At 45.1% G+C, this 13,866-nt stretch overlaps 1 protein-coding gene across 3 annotated transcripts in view; it reads left to right on the top strand.

Moving 5' to 3' along the window:
- Positions 1-2,169: 2,169 nt before the first annotated feature.
- The window catches only part of LOC137521330 (membrane-spanning 4-domains subfamily A member 4A-like), a 92,050-nt gene continuing 80,353 nt past the window's right edge, over positions 2,170-13,866 (top strand). For all 3 annotated transcript variants that reach the window (XM_068240450.1, XM_068240451.1, XM_068240449.1), the window contains exons 1-2: positions 2,170-2,271; positions 11,550-11,722. In XM_068240450.1, the coding sequence (XP_068096551.1) occupies positions 11,558-11,722 (165 nt within the window). In that variant the 5' untranslated portion in view covers positions 2,170-2,271; positions 11,550-11,557. The remainder of the gene's footprint in view (positions 2,272-11,549; positions 11,723-13,866) is intronic.

Here is a 13,866-nt window from a genome sequence, read left to right as displayed (position 1 = left end):
GGCAGGGTTGGCAACAGCTAATCAGATATGTGTAGGTACCGAATCAGAAAGAAGAGGGATAGTCAGGAATGCAATAGGTCATAACAGATATCAAACAATGCCTGGTCTTGGGTGTGAGGTCCGTGGTCTCAACACCCTGGAACTAGTCTGAAGTATAATATGATGATAACACTATCCCTAGTCTTAGGTGTGAGGTCCGTGGTCTCAACACCCTGGAACTAGTCTAAAGTATAACAAAATGATGACACAGAATCCCTAGTCTTGGGTGTGAGGTCCGTGGTCTCAGCACCCTGGAACTAGTCTGAAGTATAACACAATGATGACACAGAATCCCTAGTCTTGGGTGTGAGGTCCGTGGTCTCAACACCCTGGAACTAGTCTGAAGTATAACACAATAGTAACACAGAAGTAATCTGGCTCAGTGTAAATTCCCAGGTCCTCCTGGTTCTAACACACTGTGGGATCTGACTATGGTCTGAGTGCTTTCACGTAAGTGTTCGCAACGGCAGACAACTTGAGACTGACCAGCAATAACTATATATAGAGCGGCGCTCTCCGGCGCCACCCACCGCTGATCAACCAATGAGCATCTGTACTGCGATCAGCTGACCCACCGGGTCAGCTGATCCCTCCTTGTTTGTCATAAAAGTTCTGCCTCTCAGCGCCCGCGCGCGTATTCCTCAGTCTGTGTGCACTAACAGGCCCAGCCACCTCAGACGCATGCCGCCGCGTGCAAACCGCCGCGCTGGATGCGGAATCAGCCGCCTTGCCGCCAGACTGCGCGGCGGCTTCTCCGCAATCTATCACAGTGATTACTTTATTCTTTTATCTGGAAGCATTTGACTATTTATTTATTAAATTGTGAGGCTACATCATTCTAAGGTCTAGGGCACCATGGCTTTTCAATGTATGTATCTGGGGCATATTAAGCTCTGATATTTGGATAACCTAGCAGCTTAATTCCGGTATCTAGGAGCACTACAAGTGCAATTTCAGGGTTTGCCATAGGCGCTATAATACCCAGATATGTCCCTGCTGTCTCAGCACTTGCTAACCACCTCCATGGGTTTCCCTGTAGCCCCATGAGCAATAGAGGGCAGTGGGGAAAGGGGCGATGGGAGCAGACTAATACTGATACTAAAAATTAGGGAAGGAATGGCAGGAAATAGCAAGGGGGGATTTCAGGGGTCAGTAAAGGAAGTAATTGAGGTTTGCAGCTGAGTTTATGGTGGATTGGAGGGGTGCTAGTCTGTTCTTTGGTAGACTGCGCAAGAGGTTGTTAGGGCTTTTTTCCACTAGCTGTGATCTGCTTAAAAAAGCGCATCACAGCCATTTTACCCATCGCAAGAGCATCGTGATTTACATGTAAATCGCGGTGCTAATTTTCGATTAATGCATTTCTACTTTTGCCTGCGCGTAATTGCTGGCCTGCACAATTCCTGGGGTGATCACATTTTGTTTCCGACGGCTAGAAGTAGTGGAAAAAACAGCTTGCGTGATTGCAAACACACCACGATTGTGCCTACGATCACGCTTGCTAGTGGAAAAGATCCCTAGTGATCTATGCCTAATATTATATGTTGTGTTTTTCATGTCTGAAACACCATTTTTTTAAACCTTCAAAAGAAAACGTGTATTCAAAGAGCAATCTGGTGATTTTTCAGAACAAGTTTGGTTTAATTGATCGCACTGGAACTATCTTCTATGGATTCTAGTAATAGCAATCACTGTTAAGGTGGCTACACACGATGCAACAAAATGATCCGATTTTATGGCAATTCGATAAAAATGCGTAAAAATTTAAAGCCTTTTTTTTCATTTGACTGAAAAATCCGATCGGATTTCCCGTTTTCTTCGATTTTTATCGATCCGGAATGCCAGATATTTTTATCATAAGTGGGGAAAAATTGAACATATGTGTGTGGTACATTGGTCATATTTTTGAAATGTTACAATCAGTCAGAAAAATGAATTGCAATTCTTAAATTGAACAGATATTTTAAAAAAATGTATGGTGTGTGGCCAGCTTTATACCTAGAGGGATACTGTATTTTTATTTTGCATATCCCAGAGTTTAACTGAAGAATACTGTTCACAGATCCTGACAATCAGAAAAGAAGTAAGTTGTGTGACAGCCAGACCACTAAAGCTCTAGCAGTAAGCTCCACCCTGAGTGTAACGTCACTGGAAATTCCTGTAAACAGCTTCTTGATTCTCCCAGAAAGCACAGGAAGCCAGACGTAACTGAACTAAGAACGCTACTTTGAACAGGTACTACCTCACTGCTACAGAGCCCAGATCATTCTGCTTGGTAACTGTTATTTAGATGAAATAAGTGAATCTTGTTATACAGGAAATCGAAAAAAGAGAGATTAGAAAGAAATTAGAAAGTAACTTTTTTTCAAAGCAATCTGTCACAAAGCAATAATGGTGGGGTAGCTGCTGTTCCTGTCTTTTATATTGGTCAGGGGTCATACAGTGAAGAGGTATAGCTCAGCATCACTGCACCACACAGTACATTCATACTGTCACTGGAACTAATAATGCTAGCACTGAGGGGTAGGGCCAAGTCACAAACTTTGGTTGCTGCTGCTGCTTAGACGCAAGGCAGCGGCTACTAACCTTATTCATTGCAGCTTCCAACAACCAGTGATTGCACTGGATAAAACTAAAGCAGTTCTTTATCAAGCAGCTTGAATATATATATATATATATATATATATATATATATATATATATATATATATATATATATATATATACATATATTTGTGTAAAAACCAAGTGGATTATATAATAGCAACAGCTTGGAAAGATTAATAAAAAGCCAGAATCACTGGGACAGGTAAAGGATCTCTTTCCCTCCTTCATCCCGTGAAAATATGGCCACAGCACTGTTTTATGTTGAATTTATCTAAATCTGTTTAGAGTAGATCACATGTGGAGGCCAATAAGATTCTCTGAATCACTGGACAGAAGCAGAGGCTACAGAAAAGATCCCTGCAGGGTCTCAGTGCAGGTTGCTGTGCTTGTCCAACAGGGAAGAGTTCTAACAGATCGGAATAGAATAGAAAGTATAGTGAGAGGAAGTATTACTGTTTCTCTTGATGGGGTGATTTAAAATTTTGGCCGCTGTTTTACTATAATTACAACAAATAAGATTTTTAAGAACAATATTTGTTTTCATTCCTAGAAGAAGCAGGTCAGATGTGATCTGGTATACAGTAGTACAGTACTGCCTATTTGCTTGCACTTTCTAAATATCCTTGTGGCCTTCAAAGAGCAGTTTATTATCCTGATGTGTGACAGAAGAACAGTGCTTAACACAATAAACGCCCGTACCCACTACGCTATCTTCCTGATGATTTTTCTGATGACCGGCATTTTTTTTTAGCGACGAGTGAGCGTTTCCACAATCTCACGATGTGAGTACAGGAGCACAATCACATGAATGCGATAATCATCGTCACAGTGGATTGGATCTGTAATATCCCCAACGATTCCACGCATAGTAATGCAATCATTTGACTTCCCGTTTGCGCAGGTCATGTGACATTGTGTGTACCCACTGGTAGTGTTGGGCGAACACCTGGATGTTCGGGTTCGGGAAAGTTCGCCGAACATGGCCGCAATGTTCGGCATGTTCGGGCCGAACCCCGAACTCCCCGAACATCCCGCTTTTGGGGGCCCTATGGGGTCGCAGGCATAAGGGGGGAGCATGCCCCGATCGCGGGGGGGGGGTCGGAAATTCCCCCCACCCCCTCCGCTAGCGCTCCCCCCTCTGCCCGCTTCCCCATTCAAAAGTTAGGAAGTGAAACTGTACCTGTGCGGCCGGTAGTGGGTGGCTGGCAGTGGGCGGCACTATGGAGTGACTGAGGAGGAGGAGGAGTCCGGAGAGTGACGCGTTGAGGGAGGCCGGGCAGCGGGCGGTTCAGCAGTAGTACCGTACTACTGCTGATCCGCCCACTGCCCGGCCTCCCTCCTCCTCAGTCTCTCCATAGTGCCGCCCACTGCCAGTCACCCACTACCGGCCGCACAGGTACAGTTTCACTTCCTAACTTTTGAATGGGGAAGCGGGCAGAGGGGGGAGCGCTAGCGGAGGGGGTGGGGGGAATTTCCGACCCCCCCCGCGATCGGGGCATGCTCCCCCCTTATGCCTGCGACCCCATAGGGGGCCAGTATTCGGGCGAACAGGGCCCGCACAGGGTGATGTTCTGCAGAACCCGAACAGTGGCGAACACTGTTCGCCCAACACTACCCACTGGCCAGAACATGGATCATGGAACACATGCCATTAGGGGGAGTAGCTGGATCCATCTTCCTCTGTCTGGTGGTAGAGTTGCCACCTTTTGGGTCAAAAAATACCGGCTTGGGGGTGTGGCCGGTGGGGGTGTGGCCTAAAAGTGGGTGTGGTCTGTTACGCCCCTTTTTTCCCCAAGATTGCACAAGATGACTGCCAAAATTGAACAAGAACAGTAAGAAGAGGGCATGATTACAACAGATTATGGTTGATAATAGGCATAACATTAAAATATAGAGACCTATTCATGGTATCCCTTAGATGGGACTCCCAGCCGGTGAAGAGAAATTAAAAGGTCCTATGTATTGTACAGCCAGCAATTATTGTTGCGTACAGTGGAGCCAGCCAGCACAGAGACCGGGCACATGTGCAGCTCACAAAGGCAGCAAACTGTCAGCTGCCGACTCCTCCTCCTACCCCAGCCTGTGCAAGTGAATAACACAGCCAGGGGGCGTGGCAACACTCGCTGGTGATTGGCTGGAATTGATGCCAATCTTAGAAGAGGGGTGAAAGGCAGGGGCGTTGCTAGGATCCGAGGAGATCCGGGCACCAGGCAGGGAGAACCAGCGGGAAAAATGGGTGTGGTAATTCAGAGAGTGGGCGTGGCCAAATGTACATGAACTTAGCAGCGTGTAACCTAAAGATGAAGGGCCTGCCCAGCAAAATGTTGGATGGAGCCCCTATCCTTTAATTAGATAGTTTACTATCAGTATAGGCGTAGAGTAAAGATGCATACACATTCAATTTTGATTGGTCAATCACTGACCAATTTTACCACCCCCATGTAATATGAGAGCCAACAGACTTTATATACAGTACTATGAACAGAGCTGAGCTCTCATAATACCTAGAAGTAGTAAAATTGGCTAATCAAAATTGTATGTGTGAATCAGGCTTTACAGCTAATGCTGTACATACAATACTGCTGGTTTACAATCAGTACATGCACAGAGTAACAGATTATACTGTACATACTGGAGGTAGCAGAGATCAGCACACGCTGCAGCTAGTTTACTATCAGTACAGGCACAGAGTAACAGCTTATACTGTACATACTGGAGGCAGCAGAGATCAGCACACATTGCAGTTAGTTTACTATCAGTACAGGCACAGAGTAACAGTTTATACTGTACATACTGGAGGTAGCAGAGATCAGCACACACTGCAGCTAGTTTACTATCAGTACAGGCACAGAGTAACAGCTTATACTGTACATACTGGAGGCAGCAGAGATCAGCACACACTGCAGCTAGTTTACTATCAGTACAGACACAGAGTAACAGCTTATACTGTACATACTGGAGGCAGCAGAGATCAGCACACACTGCAGCTAGTTTACTCTCAGTACAGACACAGAGTAATAGCTTATACTGTACATACTGGAAGTAGCAGAGGTTAGAACACACTGCAGCTAGTTTACTATAAGTACATGCACAGAGTAACAGCTTATACTGTACATACTGGGAGTAGCAGAGATCAGCACACACTGCAGCTAGTTTACTATCAGTACATGCACAGAGTAACCGCTTACACTGTACATACTGGAGGGAGCAAAGATCAGGCAACACTTCAGTGAGTTTACTATCAGTACAGGCACAGAGTATAAGCTTTCGCAGGGGCTATATCACTTCTTTGGATGGGGCAAATCAAATTCAGAAAGGTAAACTTACCCGGCCGTCTTGATTACCTTAATTAATTAACTATTCTAGTGGCAGGCTGGTAGTGATCGGACGATGCTAGTGGCAGGTTGGTAGTGATTGGTCGATTCACATGAGAGGCTTGTGGTGATCAGTAGATTCTTGTTAAAGGTAGATATTAATTAACATATTTTAGTGGTAAACAAGTAGTGATAGGCAGGCAGCAGGAGACAAGTGACAGTAGTAATGCTGGATTCACACCATGCATGTCTGTCACCCACTACTTGTTAGCATCTTCTCATTCTCAATTTTTTGGCAGATTTACCTGCCAGATCGATTATTTCCAGCATGTCCGATCTGAGGATCGATTTTTTTTTTTGAGCCATTTTCTGATAGATTTCCATAGAAACGAAAAGAAATCGATCAGAAAATTGCTCAAAAAAATTGATTGATGCTCAGATCGGACATGCTGTAAATAATCGATCTGGCAGGTAAATCTGCCAAAAAATGGTATGGTGTGGATCCAGCATGAGAAGATGCTAACAAGTAGTGGGTGACAGACATGCAGTAGGTGCTAGGGTGCAGTGGAAGCTAAGTAACAAGATGCAGTGGGAAAAAAAAGTCTAGGACTTATGGTACACTATAATACAGATTAAATTGTGGTCTCCTCTGAGGACAGTCAGTGACATAACTATGTACTCTAATGTGCTGCAGAAGATGTCAGTGCTATATAAATACCAGGGCTGTGGAGTCGGTCCAAAAATCCACCGACTCCGACTCCTCAGTTTAGGATTCCACCGACTCCGACTCCTCTAATTTGCATATTACAATTTTGTTGATTAAAAATATGTAACATGAAATTCGTCTCTTAACTGCCAACGCTTAGGAATTTTACAAGACAACTGAAGTGAGAAGGATATGTAGACTACTATATTTATTCCCTTTAGACTAAAACTAGTCCTTGGTAAGAGTACTTGTAAAAGGTACAAACCGGAACAAAGAACATCTATCAGGCCCTAGGCAATGTAAGTGTGGGTACATGTAAGAATGATGTGCAGGTACTCTGCAGGGGAATGAGGAGATTGTAAACAGACAACACCTCTGTGTTCAATGTGCACAGCATTCTCAGTGGATACCCTGTAGCTCTGTGGGGAGTGCATATGTAGAGTATAGTACTACTGTGTAACAAAGTAAACCTGAGACAGATGAAATTAAAGTTTTATACATACCTGGGGCTTCCTCCAGCCGCCTTCAGGATAATCAGTCCCTCGTTGTCCTCCTCCACCACCTGGATCTTTTGCTATGAGTCCAGGTACTTGAGCCAGTCAGGCGTAGTGCGCATGCACACACTCCGCCGCCAGGAGCATACTACACCTGTGCAGCACTATTGCGCAGGTGCAGAATGTTCCTGGCTGTGGGAGCGGCATGCGGCCAGACAGCGCTGACTGGCTGAATTACCAGGACTCATAGCAGAAGATCCGGGTGGTGGAGGACAGCGAGGCACTGATTAGCCTGAAGGGGGCTGGAGGAAGCCCCAGGTATGTATAAAACTTTACTTTTCATCCGTCTCAGTTACCCTTTAATTTGTAGTCACCAAACCAAATTTTAACAACATATCAAATTATTTGATTTCATCAGCAAAGGGAGTGCGTACATTTGCATAAATCAGCATCAATGCAGAATTATTTCCATCTCATTGACCATCTCTATTAGTGACACAGCTACACATCAGGCTTTATTCTTACAGCATAGATGTTATTTAGTATATATAAGAGATTCCTGTGTACACATCATATATACAGTCACAATCAGATATGTATATCTGACCTTAAAAATACGGGGACTGCTTTATTGAAGCAGCACAAGTAACTAATTTTGATTGGTTTATTTCATTTTTGTGGACTAAGCATAGCTATTACTGTATATATACTGTATATATACATTATTTTTAATGACTATTATCTGAGAAATAGAACATTTTATCATATTTTCTATTTTAATTACAGTTACAAATTCATTAGGAGTCGGAGTCGGAGTCGGTGCATTTTTTCCCGACTCCGACTCCGGGCACCCAAAATTGCCCGACTCCACGACTCCGACTCCACGACTCCGACTCCACAGCCCTGATAAATACATAATAATAATAATATGGTAGGACATTACACTATGGTAGGATTAGATTGTGAGCTCCTCTGTGGACAGTCAGCGACATGACTATGTACTCTGTAACGTGCTGCAGAAGATGTCATTGCTATATAAATGCATAATAATAATATGGTAGGACATTAGACTATGGTAGGATTAGAGTGTGAGCTCCTCTGTGGACAGTCAGCGATGTGACTATGTTCTCTGCAATGTGCTGCAGAAGATGTCAGTGCTATATAAATACACAATAATAATAATATGGTAGGACATTAGACTATGACTATGGTAGGGTTAGATTGTGAGCTCCTCTGTGAACAATCAGCGACATGACTATGTACTCTATAAAGTGCTGCAGAAGATGTCAGTGCTATATAAGTACATAATAATATGGTCGGACATTAGGCTATGACTATGGTAGGATTAGAGTGTGAGCTCCTCTGTGGACAGTCAGTGACATGACTATGTACTCTGTAATGTGCTGCAGAAGATGTCAGGGCTATATAAATACATAATAATAATATGGTCGGACATTAGGCTATGACTATGGTAGGATTAGAGTGTGAGCTCCTCTGAGGACAGTCAGTGACATGACGTGTACTCTGTAAAGTGCTGCAGAAGAGGTCAGTACTATATAAATACATATAATAATGTTAGGACATTAGACTAGGACTATGGCAGGATTAGATTGTGAGCTCCTCTGAGGACAGACCCTGACATGACTATGTACTCTGTAATGTGCTGCAGAAGATGCCAGTGCTGTATAAATACATAATAATAATATGGTAGGACTTTAGACTATGACTATGGTAGAATTAAAGTGTGAGCTCAGGGGCGTAGCAATAGGGGGTGCAGCGGTAGCGACCGCATCGGGGCCCTTGGGCCAGAGGGGCCCCGAAGGGCCCACCCTCAACTACAGTATTAGCTCTCTATTGGTCCTGTGATCATAATAATCACTTCTATAGATACTTTGAATAGTAGTAATCATAAATAAACTGATCCCCATTCACTTCTTGCACGTCTGAAACTGTGGTTGCCATTGGCAGGTTTTGGTGCGCCGTATCAATTGTTATGTATAGAGTGCTTGGGGGGCCCCATTGTAAAACTTGCATCGGGGCCCACAGCTCCTTAGCTACGCCACTGTGTGAGCTCCTCTGAGGACAGTCAGTGACATGACTATGTACTCTGTAATGTGCTGCAGGAGATGTCAGTGCTATATAAATACATAATAATAATATGGTAGGACATTAGACTATGACTATGGTAGGATTAGAGTGTGAGCTCCTCTGGGGACAGTCAGTGACATGACTATATACTCTATAAAGTGCTGCCGACAATGTCAGTGCCACATGAATGGGCACACAGAGAGATGGACAGAGGACGGGCGACAGAGAGAGGCGCACACACAGAGGAAGGGGCACAGAGAGATACACACGCAGAGGATGTGGCACAGACACACACAGGACACGGCACAAACAGAGAGACACAAAAACACTACCCCAATTTAGAACACGAACATACACCACTCAAAAACACACACGCACGAACGCACACAGACACACAGATTTCTGTCTTCACCCTTTTCTGCCCACACCACACACCTACACACACACACACACACACACACACACACACACACACACACACACTGTACACACACACACTGTACACACAATACATACTGTACACACACACTGTACACACACACACACTGCACACATACACTGTACACACACACACACACTGTACACACTGTACACACACACTGTACACACTGTACACACTGTACACACACACACACTGTACACACACACACACACACACACACACACACACACACACACACACACACACACACACACACACACACACACACACACTGTACACACAATACATACTGTACACACACACTGTACACACACACTGTACACATACACTTTACACACACACACACTGTACACACACACTGTACACACTGTACACACACACACTGTACACACACACACTGTACACACATACACACTGTATACATTGTACACACACACTGTACACACTGTACACACTGTACACACTGTACACACTGTACACACACACACACACACACACACACACACACACACACACACACACACACACACACACACACACACACACACACACACACACACACACACACACACACACTGTACACACACACTCACACTGTACACACACACACTGTACACACAGACACATACACACCTATTCTGCCCACACCACACACAACATTCAGGAGGGGAGGAGGGGAGAGACACAAAAAGTAAACAAGCCAGACAGCGTATCGGACCTGCTCCTCCCCGACATGCATTCTTCATCACGCTGCTGCTGGCTCTGGCTTTCTTCTCCCTTTCCTCAGTTTGCTGTTCTGCTCCATCACTCCTCTTCAGTGCGATGAAGTGCCAGGTCCCGCAGCCCTCTCCTTGAATTCTTGGCGGCAGCTTCTGCTCCCCATCAGCCCCAGCAAGAACACGCTCAATTCAAAACTTGCTTGGAGGCGGAGCTTCAGCGTGGTCGAATCTTCACAGCCAGGTGACAGGGAGAAGGGGCGGAGGCGGAGCAGCCTGGTACAATGCGTAGCCCGGCCACTGCGCAGTAAGGAGGGCAGGAGTCAGTTTAGCCTTTTACCGGCAAATTACTTGCCGGTAGAAAAAAAAATTCCGGTGCCGGCTTTGTAGCAGAATTAACGGCTGGGCCGGCCAGATACCGGCTGGGTGGCAACCCTATCTGGTGGTGAGCTGATCACTCAATGCAGAGCAGCCATTTATACACAGACTGGTCCACCAGATTCTACAGCCTGCCTTTACAAAAGCACAGAAAACACTAACTTAAGCTCAGTCTCGTTTCCTGTTTTAGGCATATGTACTTCTTTTATTTTACATTTAAAGGACTTACGAGGCCTGTTTGCGCCCAAAAAAATAAAAAAAAATTAGATACCTGTGTAAGTTTGTGAGGCACGGAGGACGCCGTCCGCGCCCTCCGTGCCGTTCCGCCGGGTCCCCGCTGCTCAGTATCCCCCCGAACGTCCCCCGACCGCACGGCCCGGGTCGGGATCTTCAGCCTCCACAAAGATGGCCGCCGGAGCTGGCCGCGGCTGCGCAGTCCGCATAGCCACGAGTGCGGCTGCGCAGCTCTAAGACCAACCCCTCGATCCACGCTACAGGAAACCCACGGCAATCTTTGTGGAGGCTGAAGAGCCCGACCCGGGCCGTGCGGTCGGGGGACGTTCAGGGGGATACTGAGCGGCGGGGACCCGGCGGAACGGCACGGAGGGCGCGGACGGCGTCCTCCGTGCCTCACAAACTTACACAGGTATCTCACTTTTTTATTTTTTTGGGCGCAAACAGGCCTCGTAAGTCCTTTAAGGCTGGGCCTAATAACGAGAAATAAGTTAATTGAGCTGCTCCACTTTGTGTATTTGTTTTTTGCATCAGCTACAATCATGTCAACAGCTAAGGCAGACCTAAGAAACACTGATAACATTCCTGAAGCAAACACACAAGTTATTCAGTTTGGGTTACCTGATGAACGACTGATGCAAAATGTAACAAGTGATCTTGCCAAGCCACTTCAGAAGTTCCATCAAGGAGAGCCTGCAGCTCTTGGGGTAAGTCAGTCCTTAAATAGCAATATAACTGATAAAAATATATGTAGATTGAACTGTTCTGACATTTTATATTTTATGTTTCTTCACCTTTCTGAGCACAGGAGGCAGGAGTTGTATCTGAACATGTAGAGCACCTAAAATGAATGGTGGTGGTGACATACTCCAACAAAAGCGTGTTTTGTTTTGTTAGTTTGTTTTTTGCTATAAAATTTTTCCCTCCTTTTGATACAGGTGTAGTAAAGCTGCAGTGATAGCAAACTAATGCAGAAGTTAATTGTGGAGCTCAGCTGCCTCCTTGGTCTGGCTACACACGATCATTCCTGAGCCCCTCTTCTCTGCTCTGTCATCCTGTCGCCACTTGTGTGATACTATTAGAAGTAGGGATGGCAATTCAATAACACGTTTGCATATGTGGGTTTGTGTCAGGATTTTCTTACTTGCAGAAATTGGTGAATGTGCTAACCTTAGGTAGGTTTGTCTAGGGTCAGATATTCTTTAGGGCTCTTTCAAATAAATGGCTTACAGCAGTGTACTTAACCGCTTGTCAGCCCTTCCTGTTTATGTGCACGGCGCTTGCAGCTGACTGCAATGATCCAGCACTTGAGGTGATCACTGCATGTGCATCCCAGCGAGCTCTGGTCATGACAGTTTTTTTTATCATGTCAGCGTGTGAACTGCTGACATGCTTGTGGTTACAAATGCTCCCATTTGGTTGCATTAGTTTGCAACCAGAGGGTGCTTGACACCGGCAATCGAGCAGCTAAATGGAGCATTTACCACACCATTTAGCTGGTCATCTGAAAGAGGCCTTAAAGTACCACATAATTAAAACAATACATTTGCAATGAAAAACGCTGTAACTATAGTCCACATTCTTAGTTTTGACGCTAGTTACACCTTGATGAAAACAATAATGAGACTATCTAAAGCTTGTTACAATTGCTAGATGACACCCGGTCATGCCAGATCTTCTCTAGCGTCAAAGACACCCATCCAACCCTGGAACCCATATTATTCTCCTAACCCCTACACGCTTCTCCATCATGCACCACACATTGTCTCTCCTCCCTCTATTGCAGCAGACTCTCAGACCTAAATTAGTCAGAGGGATTTAGTCTCGACCCCAAACTGTACGAAGAATTCCTGTGATATGCTGACAGCACATGAAATAGCTGTGTTGTTACATACATTTCCTAGGCATTCTATACCTAGGCATTTGGCAAAGTGTGAAATGGGATATCGGAGAGGTAGTTCTCCCCCAACTAAATGCCTGAGACTGAAAGAACATTTAAAAAAACCAAAGATGTTTGCGAGAATGAATTTCCATTATTTATTTCCAAATGAAATGCCTGAGAACGAAAGAACATTTCAAAATAACATGTTTGCGAGAATGAAATACGAGAATGAAATAGGAAACTACAATAGAATGCGCTTCAAAATAAACAAAAACAAAATTATAATGAAGTACGTAACAGTACCTTCTTTCTGGAAGAACAAAAGCATAACTGCCATTATTTATTTACCGGTACTTGTTGCAACAAGGAAGGCTAGAATGGCAATTTGGAATTGCACTTAATTTTCTTCTCTACACAAAGGCATTTCATACTTTGGCACTTAGTCTTGCACATACACCTCAGAAACTCTTGGCCGCTCCCTGTGGACTGAGCGGTAGCAACAGATCGAAGAGGTATTTTGTGGTCAGGAACATCTTCAACTCTCAGTAAGCTCTTTGGACAAACTGTGAATTGTGATCTTGCATATAGTTGCTTTAAAATTTCTTGTGCTGTTCCAAGTCAGTAAAAGCCGTCTGTGAGAAAACGCGGAAAAGCCGCCGCGGGTGCTCAGAGCCAGGCGGCTGATTCCGTGTCTAACGCGGCAGTTTGCGCGCATGGGCCTACATCTGCTAGTATGACTGAACGCGGAGAAACCGCCGCATGTCCTGAGAACAAGGCGTCGGATTCCGCGTCCGATTGCACGCATAAGCCTACATCTGTCAGTATGGCTGAACGCGGAGAAACCGCCGCATGCTCTGATAGCGGTACGGCTGGTTCCGTGTCCAGCACAGCGGGTGGTATACAACACATGTCTGGTGTGGCTGGGACTGATAGTCCACACAGGTTCAGAAGGACGCGCGCGTGCCCTGA

The sequence above is a fragment of the Hyperolius riggenbachi genome, chromosome 6 (assembly GCF_040937935.1).
Source record: "Hyperolius riggenbachi isolate aHypRig1 chromosome 6, aHypRig1.pri, whole genome shotgun sequence".
In the NCBI taxonomy this organism is placed as follows: Eukaryota; Metazoa; Chordata; class Amphibia; order Anura; family Hyperoliidae; genus Hyperolius; species Hyperolius riggenbachi.
Note: the sequence above shows the minus strand (reverse complement) of the source record. Positions and strands in the feature narration are given on the sequence as shown.